At 42.2% G+C, this 20,387-nt stretch overlaps 1 protein-coding gene across 3 annotated transcripts in view; it reads left to right on the top strand.

The window, feature by feature from the left end:
* Window positions 1-19,942, top strand: part of PRKAA2 (protein kinase AMP-activated catalytic subunit alpha 2) — a 30,124-nt gene extending 10,182 nt beyond the window's left edge. The window contains exons 4-9 of one of the 3 annotated variants that reach the window (XM_028733351.2): window positions 1,627-1,771; window positions 2,838-2,925; window positions 3,476-3,700; window positions 4,541-5,042; window positions 9,306-9,432; window positions 11,423-19,942. In XM_028733351.2, the coding sequence (XP_028589184.1) occupies window positions 1,627-1,771; window positions 2,838-2,925; window positions 3,476-3,700; window positions 4,541-5,042; window positions 9,306-9,432; window positions 11,423-11,658 (1,323 nt within the window). In that variant the 3' untranslated portion in view covers window positions 11,659-19,942. Of the gene's footprint in view, window positions 1-1,626; window positions 1,772-2,837; window positions 2,926-3,392; window positions 3,701-4,540; window positions 5,043-9,305; window positions 9,433-11,422 lie in introns of those variants that run through there. The other 2 variants (XM_077928704.1, XM_028733352.2) reach the window with 2 other exon arrangements.
* Window positions 19,943-20,387: the final 445 nt, after the last annotated feature.

Raw genomic sequence — 20,387 nt, 5'->3', positions numbered from 1 at the left:
TCACTGATTTGCTCATTTCTATATATAGGGTGCCTAGATTCTGCATGGACTGGTTGCGTGGCAACATGTGCAAATGGCTTTAGATACCTATTAGGTCCATAAATTACCATATAGCATATATTCAACACAAAAAACAGCGACAATTTGTTGTTGACAAAGGACAGCTGGCCATATAAAGGGCCCCATTACCTTCAGTAGCTTAGGGCCTCATCAAACCTAAATCCGGCCCTGGTAGGTGCCATAAAAAATACGATCTCCCTCACTTGGTCTGGTATAGCTCATTCTACTCTCTTTCCCTTAAGATATGCACAAAGAAGAAGAGATTAAAAACTTCCACTTTTGCTTTAGTTTGTGATGTCTGAACTGAAGGAACTGTGATTTGTTCTGTGTTTAGTTTAAACAAACCAGATTCATACCATGATATGATATCCTGCTTTGTTAACAAACCATAGTTTGAATAAACCATAGTTTCTCAACTTCAGGCATGACAGGAAACTGTAGTTAGTTGGTGCTCTCCTCATATGCATGAGGGATAGGGGCAGGGGACCATGAGGCTCATTTCAACAACACTAGTACAGTGGTACCTCGGGTTAAGAACTTAATTCATTCTGGAGGTCCGTTGCTAACCTGAGGTACCACTTTAGCTAATGGGGCCTCCTGCTCCTGCTGCTGCCGCACCGCTGGAGCATGATTTCTGTTCTCATCCTGAAGCAAAGTTCTTAACCCGAGGTACTGTTTCTGGGTTAGCGGAGTCTGTAACCTGAAACGTCTGTAACCTGAGGTACACTGTACGATATGGAGCTGTGGGACAAGGTGAAAATGTGACCCCACTCTGGCACATTCCTATTTCATTCTACTGTAGATCCATCCCCAATAGCATGGGGCTGGGGAGCAGATCTTAAACTGTGCCTGGGCAAGTTTCCTTGAGTGGGCTTTGTTACTGTTGCTGACTTGCCAGTAAAAGAGCTAGCAAGCAGGTGGCAGCACCTGCTGATCCTAATTATTACTGCCACCATCACTTATTTCCTCAGCCCCCTCCAGTCCAAAATGAAAAGTAAACAAACAAGCCAGTTGCAGTGGTGGAGAGGAGCAACAACAGGGCCAAGTTTTGGGCTTTGGCCGATGCCCAAATATGGCCACCTTTAGAGGTCAGTCCTGATTTCAAAAGTGTGAGATGAGAAGGCAGGGCCTTCTACTTTGCTGTCTCTGGTCCCCATGTTTGGTTTTACCAAATTGGGTGAAGTCAAGGAGTAGAAGGCAAAAGTAACAAGGGCAATCTAGTTTCTTCAGTTTGCAGAGGCCTTTGGAAAATTACTGCCATGGGTTGCAGTCTGTAGCAGAGAAATTTTTCAGAGTAATGAGCTGAACAATTGATTGCTCAAGGAAGCACAGTTTTAAAGCTTAAATGGCCTTTAATTATTTGACACACTTAATTATAAGAGAATAGTGCAATGGAATGTCTCCTTGGGATGGCTCACCACTGTTTACTTGTTTGTTTAGTGTTGCTTACTGTAATTCTGTCTCTTGTGGCCCATTAAGGAGGCACATTTTGCCTCGCTGAGTATCCTTTCAGGACAAAAAAACAAAAGCATTGAGCCTTGTTTCCTTTCCTGTGCATTTTTCTAGGTTGAAGAGGCCGAAGCCAGGCGTCTTTTCCAGCAAATTCTGTCAGCTGTAGATTACTGTCATCGGCATATGGTAGTTCACAGAGACCTGAAACCAGAGAATGTGCTGCTGGATGCAAACATGAATGCCAAGATAGCTGATTTTGGTATGTGACCCCAGCAGCATTCCAGAAATGTGACCAGCTCTATGCCAATTGCTGAACTGTCTCAGGGCTAACATCCTTCAAAGAACCCAGCATCAGTTTTCATCACCATTATCAGTTTCTTTGCTACTGTGAAAAACTTCCCAAGTTGAAAACATTAGTCTCGTCTTCACTGAGTATTAAACCTGAAGGTGGACGCTTACATAACTGGATGCTTCTCCATATTCAAAAGTTTTTTAAAAATCCTGGCACATAATAAGTTGATTTCAGGGAGAAGGGTCCTAGCCTTGCCATTTCCCTGGCATCTAGTTTTCTACATCTTTTTCTTTATCTTATATGGTGGAACACTCAGCCATATGAACCTTCACCTGCAGACTAAAACAATACAATTCATGCGTTCACTTATCACCTCTAGGGAAAGCAGGTTTTTCTTGTTATGGTGTTGTCAGTATGAATATAGATATATAATAGAAATCATATTTACAAAATTATTTTGGATCTTTGCCACTTTTAACATTTCCTCTCAATATTTCATGCAGTTCCATGTGGCTTCTTATACTATCAGGTTTCATTTATTTATTTTGTCCCATTGACCATAATACTGCCCCTTAAAGCAGGCAGGACAGGACTGATTGTATAGCACTGATATTCAGCTTCATGCTAGACATATAGAAACATGAGGTCCTCCTCTCTTCCCCTTGGGGCGTACAGATGCCTTCCCTCTCTAGGCCTCCATTGCACAGAGTTTACTCTAGCTCTTGAGTAACCTAGATGAAGGAACCTGAGGAAAGATGGTCCACTGAATTCTCTCCAGGGGAAATGCTTAGAATAAGCTTTGAGAATCTAGTTTTCAGTTTGAAGTAGATCTTTACAAAGACCTTTCTACCTGTAAGAAATTGTTTCTTAAGCAAATAATGCAACACAGTTCTAAGAGCCTTTAAAATTTTTTTAATCTATATCTTTCCCTTCTGCCTCCCTTGCTATTTCACACACAAAAACCCTTCTCTCTCGTCTAGCAATGCCAACAAATGAGTCTCTCTCTTTCTCTCTCCCTTCCACAACCTTTTAGGACTGTCCAACATGATGTCAGATGGCGAATTCCTGCGAACCAGCTGTGGCTCACCCAACTATGCAGCACCAGAAGTCATCTCTGGAAGGTAGAACATTAAAGACCAATGGATACCCTTTGATCAGAGGCATGTTTTTGACATGGGATTCATTCATATAGCTGAGTAGTTTGTGGTCATTTATATGTGCTTAGGTAATGTTCGTATGGCAGCGTTCTGTCCTTCTGGTTGCACAGTTTGTTTTTAAGCAAGAAACAATAGCACCAAAAGGATTTAAAGTAGATACCAGGAATTGACTACCGAGGTTATTTCTGTTGACTGCACCAAGGCAAGTCCAAAGAGAGCAGACACTTCTAAGCAACACTCGAGAGAAATGTTAAGGATTTTTGGAGAATGTAGGGGAGAGCAATCAAAGAGAAGAGGCTTGAGCCGTTCCGGAATGGTGAACAAGCTATGAACAAAGTTCAGGGAGGATGTTATTGTAATCAGATGCTCTTCCAGTTGTCACTTGGATTCAAGGCGACTGTTTAGCATTGCTTCCTTTTTCCCTCTCCCAGCTACTTAGGGTGTCCTTTGGAACTTCAGGCAAGATACTGCAATGTCTTAAGGAACTGGTTAATGGCACCTTCCTTTTGTTCAGATTGTATGCTGGCCCAGAGGTTGATATCTGGAGCTGTGGTGTTATTCTCTATGCTCTCCTCTGTGGGACTCTTCCTTTTGACGATGAGCATGTCCCAACCCTCTTTAAAAAGATCCGTGGAGGTGTCTTCTACATTCCCGAATACCTCAACCGTTCAGTTGCCACCCTCCTTATGCACATGTTGCAGGTGGATCCACTCAAACGAGCAACCATCAAGGACATCCGGTAAGGTCTGGTGCCAAAATTACAACTCGTCCCTTACTAATATTTTTTTGATGATCTCTGAGAAGATCATCAGAGAAAATCAGCCAATATGTCCTTTAGACATAATAATTTTAAAAAAGGAAATTGGCTGAACTGGGAATGGAGCTGACAGGCTGGAAAACATCTAATCTAACCAGCTTACATTATTGCTACGTTCTCTTTATTGCTATGTTCTTTACAGTATTTCATAAGGAGTGACTGGGAGAAAGCATGGTGAAACATCACCTAATGCAACCTCGGTTGTTGAAATAGCAAGAGATATGCATAGCATTTGAATAATCAGAAGTGTCACAAGGATGGCCAAAATCCCTCAACTAAGCAGTACACGTCAAACTATTTATAGGGTCCAAAATTACAACCCACCATAGCATTGTCTGTGTTTCTTTCATCTCCTGTTTCCAGCTCATCCCAATATCACCAGGAATGCCATATCATGAAGCCTTGGGTGACATTGTGTGAACATTCAGTGTAGTATATGACTAAAGAATGTGGTTGAGACTGCTTTGTCCCTTATAGCACATAGGTCACCACACCATGTGCTGTAAGGGACAAATAATTTATAGTTCCTCCTTTAATCAGCTTGTTTTACTCCTACTAAACTCTCAGGGTCCGTAGTTTCTCAGAGCAGCGCATTTCGAAACCTCAGCCCTTTGAACTCAGAAGGGTTAAAGAGGAATACATACACCAGCTTGACACTTATCATTTAACCTTTTAGTGTCATGCTTGGTCTTTTATGATGAGTCACATCTAGGATGTTGCATAAACAGTATTATTATTCATTAGAGAAACGATTCTTTTTAGAGAACACGAGTGGTTCAAACAAGAACTGCCCAGTTACTTGTTTCCAGAGGATCCTTCTTACGACGCCAATGTCATCGACGACGATGCCGTGCGGGAAGTTTGTGAAAAATTCGAGTGCACTGAGTCAGAGGTGATGACCAGCCTGTACAGTGGGGATCCTCAAGACCAGCTTGCGGTTGCTTATCACCTTATTATTGACAATCGGAGAATCATGAACCAAGCCAGTGAGTTCTACCTTGCTTCCAGCCCTCCCAGTGGCTCCTTCATGGATGACACTATGCACATCCCTCCGGGGGTGAAGCCCCACCCGGAACGGATGCCTCCTCTCGTAGCAGATACTCCCAAAGGAAAGTGTCCCTTGGATGCACTGAATACCACTAAGCCAAAGCCGTTGACTGTGAAAAAAGCCAAGTGGCATTTAGGAATACGGAGTCAAAGCAGGCCTTATGACATCATGGCTGAAGTGTACCGTGCTATGAAACAGCTTGATTTTGAGTGGAAGGTAAGGAATATGAATTCTTTGAATGCTATTCAACGTTTGATAATGGAAGTTTATATTTTACTATCTGCATACCAGGTTTTTTAATACTTTGTAAACAACTTAGAAGCCTATTTTGGCATTAAATGACATTCAGATTAAACAATGCATTAATTAATTTTGCATTGATGCATTATTATATTTAATAATGCATTAATAAATTAACACCTCCGGTAAGTTCTCAGTTAACTGGCTTTGTTTATGTATTTGCTAATGCATTCAAATGCTGCCCCCTCAATATAATAATTCTCAGAGCAGCTTAGATCAAGAGAACAGGGCAAATAAAATGCACAAGAAATATTTAAGGAATTTAAACAGTGGATAAAGTGAACAGGGAGATTCAATCAGAGTTAAAAGGTTCGCAGCCTGGTAGAGTGTAAAGGTCTTCGCCTGGTGCAGAAAGGACAGCAGAATAGGCACCAGGCCAGACTGCCCAGGGAGGCAGTTTCAGGACTGGGGCATGACAAACAAGGAGGCCCAGTGACCACCTGCCTCACCTGGTGGTGGGGACACCTGGAAGAGGGCCTCCAGCAACTATCAGAACATGGGCAAGTAGGCACTCTCCAGGTCCCCAGCTGTATTAATAATAACAGGCATAGCAATCCTAAATGGGGTTGAGGAGGAGAAGTGGAGCTGCAGATCTACCACTGCAACCCAAGCCTTTCTAGCTCACGCTGCTCAAGGTGGAAGGCCTACACACACACACACACACACACACACACATGGTTTACACACAAACACACACGGTTTTTCATTTTCTTACTTTCTCTGTACTTCAGACCCAGGCTGGTGCAGCAGAGGGGCCTGAGGTTAGGTCCCCTCTGGGTCTGTGCAGGACTTTGGATCTGGCCGCCTCACCGCCACTGGGACAACTGCTGTCCGCAGCTTTCTGCCCAGCACAGCTGGAACCTCTGGTTCAGTGGCTGGCAGTGAAGCATCCGAAAGCCATTCTAGCCTCTTCCAGCCATCAGCAGCTGGGAGTTAGAATTGCACTATAGATGAAGAGTCTTCTAATGGCCATGATAGTATTCGCCACGTCTCTTCGTTAATTATTATTAGCTTACTCTGACATCATCCTCTTTGTGAATATTAGCACCTTCAAAGCGGTTAAATAATGTATATTTTTAATTACTGACCTAAAGGGGGCGGGGGACAAAACATACTTTCTTTTTTAAGCTTCCTAAGCTTGAGGATAGGCAGATAATTCTGCCTTGCACAGTGGTAGGGATAACAGGAGCTCCACATTTCTAATTATAGTAGCTAATTCCCTTCTGGGTAAATAATCTTACTGAAAGCTCCTAATAAATAGATGTTATTTCTACATGGTATCCAAGAACCGTATGGTCAGAGGTGAAAATGCAATATTGTTCCCTTAAATCTATCTTAAATAACTTGGTATTAGCTGAGTCTTCTTTTTGCCACAGAATTGTGGTAGTTGCTGGTTTCCACAGTATTTCCCTGTACATAAGGCGCCTTCATTTCACAATCTTAATGTCAGTCACTTCCAGCCACATTTGGGGGGGGGGGGGAGCTTGATCTTGAGGATTAATGGTTATCTTCGTGAGGTTTTCTGTTTTCCTTCACCCCACCTTTTTGAGCTAGTGCTTTATGAGCAAGAATTAGTGTTGAGGCATCATTAGATTCACTTTCTTTCATTGTTCTGATTTAACTTCAAGTCCTCAGTAAGAAGTGGAAACGCAGTCTTCTGCTGCCTTGCTTACTGACATATGCTACATTCGATATGTTTACTGAAGCAGCTGCTTAGAAAACAAACCGCGTATGCACTAAAGATAAATACATACAATTTTTAATTTAAGGAACCTGTGCTCCTTGCCTGTTCTGCTTGCTTAGATGTTGATTATTTCCCTGCTGCTGCTGTTTTGTTATTGCCTTTATTACGTGTGCATTTTGAGTCTTTGTTTCTCTTGGCTGCTTTGCCTGTTGCTGAATGAGAAAAGCAAGGTACAGGTGTTCTAAAATGAATAAATGTTCAGCGAATCCTCTGTATGTACCCTTGAAAGTAAGTCTCACTGTCTTCAGTTGGGCTCACTCCCAGGTACGTGTACATAGGATTGCTTCCAATATCCTGTACAAACTGAACCAACATTCCATGCCAAGGAAAGAGAATTCTGTGACCTATACATTTTAAAACGAAGCCAAAATTGCATGTCTTTGCTTATTTTGAAATAATCTAACAATTTGCTTATTTGGAATAATACTTCTAGTCATTGTTAGGGCACAGAACTATGTAGGTAGAGAAAACCTTGCCTCCTAATCATCGCAATTCAGCTGTCCCATACGTTGTCTGTTGTTAGAGCCATAATGACTAGAAACTTGTTGCTTATAGAAATAGTCAGTGGGACACTGCCCCCACCCCCCAAATAATGTGGTCAATGCCAGTTTCCGCATTTGTACAGTTGGTTTTCTCGTTCACTAATACAAAGCCCTCCTAACTAGAAGCCCAATAGGAGAGAAGCTTGTAGTTGTTTTCACCCCCATCGTTCTGCCCGGACACTGAGGTCCAGCGCCGAGGGCCTTCTGGTGGTTCCCTCATTGTGAGAAGTGAGGTTACAGGGAACCAGACAGAGGGCCTTCTTGGTAGTGGTGCCCACCCTGTGGAACACCCTCCCATCAGATATCAAAAAAATAAGCAACTATCCTATTTTTAAAAGACATCTGAAGGCAGCCCTGTTTAGGGAAGTTTTTAATATTTAATGCTGTATTGTTTTTAATACTCGATTGGGAGCCGCCCAGAGTGGCTGGGGAAACTCAGCCAGATGGGCGGGGTATAAATAATAAATATTATTATATATTATATTATGGATGGCAGGACTAGGACTGCTGCTCTGATTACCTGACTCCTCATGTTGAAAACCCTCTCTTTCATGATGGAGGGAAGAAGGCTTGAGAAGAGTTTCCATGAAGGATATTTAGAAGAAAAACACAGGAAGGAATGGAGCAGGTGGAAGAGAGTCTATAACAGCCTGCCGTGTTCCATGCCTGAGCTTTTCCAGGAATGCCTTCCCCTCAGAGAAGGTCTCTTTTAAAACTAAGAACCAGCATCAGAGAGTGGGATGGGTTAACTAGCACATTAAGGGCCCTGCTATGCTGGCTGGGGCTTAGGGGATTTACACTCCAACTACATTCAAAGGGCTGCAGGTTATCCATTCGTGCCTGAACATAACAAGGGTTTAGTATGTGATGCAGGAGTCCAGTTTGGACTTTCTGAATAGAAAGCCTGCTAGCTACACCCCTGAGGTTCGTGCCCCATCTGAACAGTGTGGTATGATGGAGAGAAATGTTTCTAAAGAGGGATCCGAGTGCACGTGTATAGGCTCCATCCTCTGTGATGGGGAAGGGGTAGTGGGGAGGGGCCGGCAGGTAGACTCCACTGTCTACCTACACACAATCACAGTCACCCAGAAGGCAACACCTTAATCGATCTGGCATTTTACTTCCTTTCTGTTCGTTTTGTAGTAATACTGCATTACTGGAAAACTTAAAAGTCTGTGTCTGTAGTTAGGGCCCGTTATTCATATAGGCTTATTTAACCAAGTGATTGCTTTGGGGCTGACTTCAGGGCCAAATATTTGTTTATTTAATGGAGCCTTTGTAATCTGAACTCACGCATGCTTCGTAACAAGGAGGTAAAGACAATTCCATGAATGAACAAAACCATTGTATTGAAGGGAGGATTTGCAGGTCTCTTATAAACTGGAGTAGCTATAAACGGGTCATCACAGAACAGAACTGAAGTGGGCTAGACTGGTGTCCAGCCTGCCCCCCCCCCCCCCAGTCTGCAAATGTGTATTAGGTGAGACAAACCTAACCTTGATTATCCAGAAGTGGAAAGAGGGGTTGCATTTTATATCCTTGCACAAAAAGCATTTCTGGGTATGATAGGTGGTTATGAAGTGTTTAGAAAATATGTTTTCTTTTCTTAAAGGACACTGAGGGTAATAGTCAACTAAGGTTTATTCTGAGTAGACCTAACATAGTCATGTTCATGAATTTCTGTGGGTCTACTCTTGAGTAAACCTTTGTTGGAATGCCATCAGTTGACCTCCAAACCTGGGAGCAAACCTGTGTAGGATTGCACTGCCAGCCTATGCTTAAGGCAGAGTTGTTTTCTTGAAATGTGAAATTGCAAAAAAAGAAAGAAAGAAAAAAGACTGTTTCTCCTGTGCCATAAACCCATTTTTCCTGAAAGACAATTACATGTTTTAGGTGGTGAATGCCTATCATCTTAGAGTCCGCAGAAAGAATCCAGTGACGGGAAATTACGTGAAAATGAGTTTGCAGCTTTATCAGGTTGACAATCGCAGCTATCTGTTGGACTTTAAAAGCATTGATGGTAAGCAGGAAATGTTGTAGAATAAAACCACAAGCGCGAAGGAAGTTTTTTTCTTGTTGTTTTAAACCCGCTTTCCCCATCTACTCTTTTTATTTTTTATTTTACTTTATGATATCTCCTAGTGAGGACTGCTGTTCCAGCAGTACTACCTTAATCTTTTTGTCACCTCTAATCTTAACTGTGACAATTTAATTGCAGTTGGGTAGGTTAAGAGAGAATTCTACTCCTAGCAGGATTCACAATAACCCTTAAATGGATAATTCTGTTGCAAACCTTTTCTGACCATAAACCATTTTGGAGTTCCAAATAATGAACTTTTGCGGTGAAATTCTTCCCCACCTCTGTAGAGTTGTTACAATTGCTGCTACTAGTTGAGACACAATATTTTTTTTTACAGTGCAGTCCCTTACATACTCAGAAGTAAGCCCCATGGAGTTCAACAGGACTTTTACCCAGTTAAGAATTCATAAAATCATAGAATTGTAGAGTTGGAAGGTACCCTAAGGGTCATCTAGTCCGACCCCATGTAATGCAGAAATCCTGCCCACAGCCATCCCTGGGTGGGCTCAAACCACCAACCTTCTGGTTAGCAGCCGGATGCACTGACCCATTGCGCCACTGGGGGCATTGCAGTCTTACAGTACAGTAAATTTCACTTTCATTACAGCTAAGAATCACTTCAGTTATTCATTGTGTCCAAAATAATACTGTAGATGTTTATGCAATTTTCTTAGCTGTTTTACGTAAGGTTCTTCTTCATCAAAGCTACACATTTCAACACGACATGGCTCTCTATATGTTTATTATATTTCTAATTGCTTCCCACTTACAGAGGCATCCCAAAGCGATTTACAGCAAAATACAAAGGGCCTTAAATATTCAATAAAACGATGCAAATATGAACTATTAAGTGTGCATTCCAAAGAAAAAGTCTGCAACTCCCACCTGCTCTTTGGCTATGATGGCTGGGCTAGTGGGGATTCAAATCCAACATCTGGAAGGCCACAGATTCCCCTTCCCCAAGTTAATGTGCAGTTTAGGCTGCAATCATATACATACTTGGTTGGGAGCAAGGCCCATTTAACACAGTGGGACTTACTTCTGAGTGAATACACATGGAACACAGCTGTCCAACAGCAGCGTCCTTTTAAAGCCAGCAGGATGGAAGCTTGAAGAGCAGTAAATTCCATTGAAATAGGCTACAACCTTAGGGACACAAGAGAGGCAGATGAAACAAAGTGAAAGGATAGTCTTAGGCTTGATTAAGAATATTTAAAAAGATGTAGCAAGAGGGAGAGTCAGCTGGCAGTGTACAGAGCACAAAAGGAGATGCAACGGCTGTCTTCGTCAAGAGTTTGCAGAGAAAGTGTGGTTTGAAGGAGATAGGCAGAAATGGCTTGTTTTCTCCTGGTTCAGAGGCTCGGAACCAAACCAATAGATTCAAGTTACAAAAAAGAAGATTCCAACTAAACGTCAGGAAGAACTTTCTGACAGTAAGAGCTGTTAGGCAGTGGAACAGACCCCCATGAGAGGTGGTGGACTCTCCTTGGAGGTCTTTAAGCAGAGGTTGGATGGCCATCTGTCATGGATGCTTTAGCTGAGATTCCTGCATTGCAGGGGGGTGGACTAAATGTCTCTTGGGGTCCCTTCCAACTCTACAATTTTATGATCCTAAACTTCTCATGTGATCTTTGTGGCACAGGAACTCCTGCTTTGTGGCTCATTCCCGCTCCCCAAACTTAATATGAGAGAGCCGTGGGGGAGATGGGGGAGCAATGGTTGCATGGGTTTCGCTGTAGTTTCTTATATGTATCCTGAAATGTCTTCCGCATATCAAGCTTATCTCAGTCTCTTCTTGCAAGCCACACCTTCTGAAGAGAGACTGCCATAAAGGCATAGGAGCAAAGTCAGTTGCCGGAGAAAGGAACAGTAGCCTCCTATCAGCCTGAGCAGATGTTTAAAACCTTTGTTTTCTGTTTGTGCCTTCAAGATGATGTCATGGAGCAAAGGTCAGGCTCTTCTACACCTCAGCGCTCCTGCTCCGCAGCCCGCTTGCACAGACCGAGGCTGAGTCTCGATTCCGCCACCGCCGATTGCCAGTCGCTTCCTGGGTCTCTCATGGGCTCCTTGACCGGGAGCATGACCTCTGTGACACCTCGTCTCGGTAGCCACACCATGGATTTCTTTGAAATGTGTGCCAGTCTCATCATGGCGCTGGCTCGCTGACAGGTATCATTCAGAAGCTTGATTTCTTTGCAAAAGCTGCATGTCAAAGGATCATTTGGGCACGTGCAGCGAGAAACCTAATCCTTGAGGTAGAAATCCCAGATTCGGTACCCAGAATATATTATGTATATTAAGGGAAGTAGGCAAATGTGTTCGATTTTATGTAATCCTTATTGCAGAATTTGCTTCATTCTTTTTGCAAGGAATTTGGAATAGTTGTGATAGAAGTTGTGGTAGAAGTGGAGGTAGAAAGCAGTGGAGGAGGGCTTTGGGCCCGTTGTCCAACAGCTGGTCACTGTCCAGTCTCATCGCTTGCCACGCTAAGCTTCAATTATGCAGGAAACAGCAACGTCTGCCAAAAATCTGAAAAATGTCTCCAGTCACAGAATCCACAGTGCCCCTGCCATTGTAAACATATCAGTGCAATAATGTTCCTGAATACTTGAGTATTTCTCCAAAGGATTCTGAAAAAAATGATTTCAGAAAATGTACACTTTATCCTTCTGACGGGGTTGATTTTCACTTTACGCACGTGGAAGAAATTTTCACCTTTGCTGTTCTTTCACCTACTGTAACATGTAAAATCACCTTTTGTAGAAGGACCGTAGCTCGATGAGAAGTGCAATTTTTGAATGTTTTCAATCCCACATATCAAATATTTACAGGTTTTAGTCTCAGGCATCTCTGGCTAGGAAACAGTTGATGACAAGCCTCTGTGGCCAAGCTGCAGTGTAACATTCTCTCTCCCTTCCCCACTCCCCGCCTCATGGAAGCGCTCTTTGAATGTTCAGAAGTCAACAGGAATCTTGTTCCCTGCTCATAGGTTCATATGAATGAACAGCTGTAGCCTACAAGTGCATTCCTCCATTCTAAGCACACTTAATGTAAAGTAATGCACCGCAGCAGGAAAAATCCACAATTTCCTAAAACAGTGGAGAGCAGGATTTAAATTCTGCTGACCGTTATAGTCAACAACAGTGGCCTGACTCTATTATATTATTGTCATATTGTGGCAAAATAAGAGAGAATCGGGTATTACCATTGAGGAACAATGCACAGGCAGTTCTCCATCCAATATATCCTTTGATTTAGTCCTTTTCTGAATTCTGCACACTCTTAACATAGTTTTGGTTACGGCTAGGGTGTTTCACACCCTTGTAGAGACTTGTAGATAATGGGTGGCTAACCTGAGGCCTTCCAGATGTTGTTGGACTCCAGCCCTAATTGCTGTGACTGGGAATGAGGGAGACCTGTTGACCCAAACAAACAAACAAAAGGTGGAGGACTACAGGTTAGCCACCCCTGCTGTACATCCTCAAAAGACAAATCTGTTAGAATGAAAGAGATGGGTCAGTATGCAGAGTGCAAGGCTGTAATTATACAGCAACAGTGCTAACAAGGTGCCCAAAAGGACACACCATTTTGTGTGTGTATACACACACACACACCTATAATATATGCCTGCAGTGCATGTACCAGACCCACCTCGCCTCCTCTCTTGCTGCCCAGAAGTGACTGATGGATGTGTGTACATGTATCCTTTGCTCTCCCCTCTTCGGATACTGAATCTCCTAGCTGGAGATCACCAGAAGTCAGTCAGCACTTGAATGCTGGAAAAAGCCTTTTGTGACATGGTTGCACAGGGCTACCATCTCATTTAGTAAACATCCCACAGCAACATTTTTTCACAGCTTTAATTAAAGTTTTGCATTTGGGAGTTTCTGTTCCCTCCAAAGGAATTCTTTCCACTACAGCTTTTCATAACCGTTTTGTGCTCACTGCTGTTCATTGTCCTGGGCTTGTTAAGCTCAGACCACCTACTATATCCCATACGCAATACTCGCAGCCTGCTCTTAATCACATTATTAGTCTTCCATCAATCATTGCAGCCCCTGCCTTGTACCAGAAATATCAAAGCGCAAGGCCTGTATATTTAAATGAGGAGCAATCATTAACCCCATGGCAGCTGTAGAGCAGATAAAGATTGCTGTAACCATCTATGTAAAACTCATAATAGTGGGATGGGGGAGAAAAAAATTATATCTTTCTTCAGGAGTGAGGTCCTTTGATAACACCCTTGTTCACCAGCATAAAGCAAGATAATTAGAGAGTGTATTCAGCAATACAGCAGGAAAGAGGTAATGGATAAAATTAGGAGCATTAAGGTAAAGAATCAAATGAAGACTATCCTGGCTCGCAAGATGAATGGACCTCCGTTCAGGACTGAGCCTGGGTTTTTTTTTTCTGCTGTGGCTTCATTCCTCTTTTTTTACCATATCTGCTTGATCCTGATTCCAACACAGATCTTCATCAGCATAACCTCTTCAAGAAATGACTTCTTAATTGTAAACAGATAAGGGCATTGGCAGGATTATTGTAATAACCTGCAGTTTCATAAGAGTATATATTTAAAGTAGATGAGTAAAAGAAGAAGTTAACTTAGAATATGCAGGGAATGATAGAAATAAAATTAAGGAATCTCCGAAAGAGGAGGAAGGAAGTTGAGTTTTGAAATGTTAGAATAATTGTAAATCTATTGAAATGTATATAACTGACAATCATAAAAAAGGGCTTTAAAAGTGTTTAATCCAGGACTTTAAAAACCAAACCAAATAAGTTTTTAAAAATTCAGACACAGGAGTGCATTTCTTGTCACAAGGCCCAGCTAGTCGGCATTCCGCTACACAGCCAGCTGTGGGAGCAAGAGCAGGGCAGATTGTGCTTGCCATAAAGGCTAGACAATCTGTTTCCCACTGATGAAGACCAAGCATTCAGTGCTCACTTGCTTGCGGGCCCTATTGTCTTTTGAAATATGTTAATATCCTAAGAGAGATAACTAGGAATCCACAGTGGACTCAACCCCTCAAGGTGTGTACTTTGGGACTTGGGTCAGGCTTCTGTAATCCCCAAGATCTGAAAATTTACTAGGAGTCAGGAGTGTTTCCCAGTCTTCTCCTTTTCTCTCTACAGTTAGATCGTCTTTCCCCCCTTCTTTCTCAATTCACCTTGTTGCTTCCAACCAGCTCTTCACATCTGCAAAAAATAAGACATGCGTCTCATTGTTTCCATACCTCGCCCTCTGTGACCTTTTCCTCTATTCAGACTTCTGTTGAATTATAAACACATCAGTTTCCGCTTTCCTTCTTCCTAATGACTGAGCCAAAGCTAGTCCAACATAGAGCTGCAGTGGGACAAGCTTTGTGTCTTGAATGTTTTCTGACCGCGTGTAGTGTGCATTCTGCAGTAGGGCAGCTGGCAGATAATCAGTCTTGAATGTTGCAGTGCATCAGCCATGCTGACCCAACATTGGGTTGCCATCTCAGGATGCACTTTCTTCACAAATGGCGTACGGTTGGCCCTGAAGTAGCCCTTCACAGTGGTAAATATAATATAATGTGCTGTTTCATTAGGCAAAAAGAAAGAAAGGTATTTCATACTCCACAAAACACAGGTGCTCATGGTCATTGTGTCACAACTGAATGAGAATTTATAATACAGAGGGAGGCTGCACCGGACAGACTTGTCATTACGTTGACCAAAATATATTTTGGCAGCCTCATGTGGGGTTCCCTGCATGGTACAGGCCAGTGCCCTTGAGGTCTAAGGAGTTTGTTTGAGTTTTGCATTTCATTTTGAATGTTCTTCCTAGTGACAAAGACGCTGGCTATTCCCCCCAAAACAGGACAGCAGCCAAATTTACCTTTCTAATATAAGAGCGGATAGAATCCCTTCCATGTGCTGTTTCATGAAAGCTGGAATGTAAATTTGACAATACTGTTCCAGACCTCAGGGCTTCAATGTACCTCCAAAGCTTAATTGACTGTGACCTCTACTGATATACTGATAAAGCAGGAATAACTTGTGTTTTATTGTTCCTTTTCTGCAGGATAGCTGAAGGAATCAGGTTTACTAAATTTGCAATAACATGCCATTTTTAAAGGGTAAAAACCTTGCTTTTAGGATGACAAAGCTATAGCTTGTGTGGGATGTTTCAGTAACATTTTGGGGGTGTGTGGATTTTTATGTCCCTTTTCTCTCAATAAGTATTAGCTGCTTTTGTTTAATTTTATAGTGGGCTTGATATCAATTGCCCGATAAAAGGAAGCAGAATAGGCTCCAAGTCAAGACAAGTGGGCCAAAAAACTACACTGGGGCCATAAACAGTTATTAAAAATAAATAAATAATAATAATAATAATGGGAGAACAGTTGGCACAGCTTTAGTCAAAAGCCTCTGTAGGAAAACATTTGCCAAACAAGTCTTCTCCATCATTGTTACAGCATCGTTTTATCAAAACTGTTTTTCAGTTTCCCGTTTGTTCTGAACTACTGCAGGATATTCATTTTCCTAGGAGGCACTATGGCTTACTTCACACAGTCATAGGAAAGGACTCGCCTTGACTGAAGGAGTAGCAGGCTGTACGGCTGGCCCCACTCACCCAACATTGCACAGCTTTCCTGTCCCAGACACTGAACACATGCATGTAAGTGGGGAAGCCTCTGTGCGTACATCTCTACATGTGTAGGCTCCCCCAAGCACCCCACCTGTGCTCAGTGTGTGGATGCCAGTGTGGGTAAGCTGTGCAGTATCAGGGGCTAATCTCACAGAACCCCTTCACATGACTAATACATGAAATACAGGCTATATTCTGTGCAATTCTGCTTCTTTGAATTAGCCCCCCAATTCTTCATCTTGAAATGCTCTGAAAGCAGAAGCTCACTCCATATAGGGAGCCCATCAGTTTGGCCGAAGGAAATAGTTGGGAGAAGAAAGGTAGCATTAGGGAAGAGTTAGCAATATAACTATTTCCACTACCAGTTGAGTGGAATGTCATTGTCTTTTCCTGGGCTGTTAAAATATTTCCCAGGCATAGTGTATAGGAACAGGTTTCCTTGGCCAACTCTTAACCCTTAATTACATGACAGACATAAATTCTTAAATTGCTACTTTTAAATTTAGCACTTTTATTGCACTTTACCTCCTTTTAAGAAAGACACTACTAATATTGGGAGCGGGGGAGGGGGGGAGAATCAGTGCTACTTTTTAAATAAATAATTTGATACTACCACAGGCTAGAGACGGAGAATAGTTTTATTAGTATTTCTGAGTGGTTATAAATTATTTGTAATGTCAGTCGCATCTGGGAGCATTGGCCCAGATCTGGCACCACAGACGTTGCTTGCCAATAGTAAAAAGCCACATCTCGTGTGGCTACATCCTCATTGTCATACTTCCACTGTGGCAAGAATTAGAACTACAATTTAGAAGCATCTGAGTGTCAGGTGCTTCAAAACATCTGCCAAAGTGATCACCAACATTAAAGACTAATCGCTATTCTGCCCTTAAAAAGGCTGTGCTAACCTTTTGGGGTCCGTGAACACTTGCCATGTGGGCAAATCATTGTGGGCACCATCCACACACCACACTACAAGAGAAGACTTCTTTCAAGCCTAATTCCAGTAAGACAAGGGAATGTATGCAGATAGCCAACACACACGTGCAAATATGTATTTGAGCAAGCAGAATAGATGCATTTATGCAAAGCTGAGCACTAAAGCACAATTTTCAGCTGCTGGTTTAATGGCGTGTTGCAGATAAGAAACCACTAGCTATTTTCTAGAAGGAACACTGGGATGAGTAAGGATTTAAGGTAGCACAATATAATACAGCATAAATTCTGTAGTCTTTAAACTTATGTTTCCAGTAAGGGTACTAACCTTGCACGAATTTTTCCCCCAGTGGTCCCTGCTGCACCTGTGGTAGAATCACACCAATTTCTTCGCATCACCACATACTGAGTCATATGACGTAATTTACAGGCGTAGCTTAGTAAGTCTAGGCAATTTGCCGTTTATTATCAGTGGTAGTATATTGTTTTTAGGAGGAAGATCAGCCTGAGCTAGAGAATACAAAACCGTGCCTTCTCATATCAGCTGCTAAAAATCACAAATGATTCATTTCCACTCATTTTAGTGCGCTGCCTTCAGTACCCTAGGTGCAGATTTTTAAAATACTTGAAGTGTGCTTGCTGTGTTCTCACTTTGCCTCAGTGTTTTCACTTGCATGGGATAAAACCTCTTTTTGGAAACCTCCTGTAGAGCAGCAGCTGGGATGCCATTGTGGAAGAGCCATATAGGTCAGTATTTGCGCTCATGCTTTTTATATGCAAAAGGCCCAGAGGTCAATCCCCAGCATAGGGTTTGGAAAGATGACTGACTGAAGCTCTGTGGAGCTGCTGTCACTCAGTGTAGTTAATACACAGTTATTTGAGCCAGTATTTTCTGACTCAGTATAAGGCAGCTTCCTAGGTCTTGAGGCTGAATGCTGTGGCACCTACCCTAACATTTTTTTTATCCAGCCGTTTTTTAAAAATAATTTGTCACTCCTTTCTTTTCCAGCCCCAGGTTATCCGTGACTTATTTGGGCTTCAAGTTCATGCCATCCAATGTTTAACATATTTGCTATTAAGATTTGTCATGCTTTTATAGGAAGCTAAAGTGTGTCCCAATCCACCACGTACAATGTACAGGAGGAGATTCTGAAGGATGCCCCATTCACTTCAAAGCAAGCAGCAGGTCCACAGGCACAGCTCTTTGCACATGTAGGGCTGCCCTTCCATTGAAGTGAGCAAGAAAACGTTTGTGGGCAGGAGAACTTCCCCTATGCACACTAGATCAGGTACCAGGCTATGGCTTACACTACAAGCAAGTCGGCATACAAGCAAAAAGTAACAGTCAATGCTCTTATGCCTTTCCTTGATGTTTCTCCAAAGCAGCTCCCATGCCCGAAAAGGCAAGCCATTACTCAGTTCAAAACATCTTGCTCTCTTCAGGAGTAACAGCTGCTTTCAGGAAGAATTAATATCCCAAATGTAATTTCTCTTACTTGCACGCAAGTGACTTTGACTCAAGAACGTCATAAGTTATGCGGCAAATTGCAATGTGCTGATTTTTCTGGTTGTGGAAATTCTAAGTTACTGTAAAATTAAGCATTTAAACCCTTAGTAAATGCAGTCTTCTATGCATTGAACAGCAATATTTCTTTACACACATTTACTAGACAAGAAACCTGGTCACAATATTAAATCTTCTAATTCTTTATTACCCTTGGGTTCAGATAAAGTATATTCTCCCCTCAAAAAGCCTTGAATCTCCTGCTGAAAATGCCTTAACTGATCAAACTTATTTATGTAATTTATTTATTTGGTGTCTCCGTGTTCATTCATGCATTTTTCTCCCTAAGTGGTGAATGTAGTTTTCACAAAGCTCTGAAATGAATACCAATGATACAGTAGTGTTTATTCTTTCTTCGGAAGTGAACCCAGTTTTTCTGTGTTAAGAAACCTTTGTATGTATATTTTGTAAATCTAGCAGCATTTTCTTCTTCGGTGTGCACAACAAAACTGCAAGCCACCTGACAACTGTGTCCTTGAACTACTTGTAACTTGGGTAATAGCAGGGAAGCCTTTGTCATGCAGCTTCTCTTATGTAAAAATGGAGCAATGCCAAGAACTCTGGATACCCAACCTTCATTAGCTGACAAAAGTGGAGATAGGCAAGCTCTCTCAAACGTACCTGTGGATTAACTTTGATCTCCCAATTGTTGTCCCAAATTATTATATTTAGAGCTAGTCTGAGGGCTCAAAAGAATGCTCCCAGTCCAGCCAGTTTTCAGAGTTCCCAGATGCCATACCTGCTAGCCCACTTTCCTGAAACTGACTTCCCCTTTCCTTTTGGTCCTTGAGAGAAATAATATATTTCATGTTTCCCTGGAGCTTCCAGGATGCTGCTTATCAGTACAGGAGGAATAGAGAGAAAAAGGAAAAGGAGGAAGGGCCCTAGCACGCTACCACTTCTGCCTGAAAAGTAGAGAGGATTCAGTTTTGGGGAGCAGGAGCTAGGGGAAAGGTCTTCTGTGGACTGCAAGAGCTGGGTGAGAAGCCTAAGAATCTTATGGCTCAAATTTTAATTCAAACTTGCTTCTCAGACATTCATGTCCAAATCCAATCTGAGCTGGCATCCCTGTTCAGATAGGAAAGCAAGTCTGGATGATCTTAAAACCGATCAGTGTTTTGCATATATGACAGTGTTGCAGGGAAGGCACTACTCCCTGCCCATTTAGTTTTGTAACTTAAGCAGAAAATGAAGGTTGGGTGGCTGCAGTTTCACTGACCTATTTTGGTGTTGATTTTCCCCCTCCCCTTTTATTGTACCACACTGTTTGTGATTATTACTCCATGGTTGACATTTGCACTTTAATAAAGAGATGAGAATCTTACAAAATGCTACATGCTTGAGCTGTTCTTGTGATAAAATCAAAGGACTTAAGATACCTTCTGTCTGCTTATAGCAAAGTGAGGTATGTCTTGAATTACCAGGGAGCAGCGTGGGGAAGAAAATGCTTAGCAAGTTATCAGAAAACGCGAGCTTCCAGAGAATTGCCATTAAAAGTGAAAAATAATCACGGGGTGGCACAAAGGCAGGCACAATATTAAGGAAAGCCCACTAGAAATAAGGACAGAAAGCTAGAATTTGTTCCCACATAGTATTGCCCACTAGAAATAGGGACAGAAAGCTAGAATTTGTTCCCACATATTATTTAATGGTATTTTCCCCAACAACAACTACTTCAGGCACCCATGTAAAGGTACAGGGCCTGAAATAGGTTTTCTGCTAAAAAAAAAAAAAAAAAAAGTCCCAGATTGTAGCACGGTGTAGGGAAATTCAGCT

The sequence above is a fragment of the Podarcis muralis genome, chromosome 5 (assembly GCF_964188315.1).
Source record: "Podarcis muralis chromosome 5, rPodMur119.hap1.1, whole genome shotgun sequence".
Lineage (NCBI taxonomy): Eukaryota > Metazoa > Chordata > Lepidosauria > Squamata > Lacertidae > Podarcis > Podarcis muralis.
Note: the sequence above shows the minus strand (reverse complement) of the source record. Positions and strands in the feature narration are given on the sequence as shown.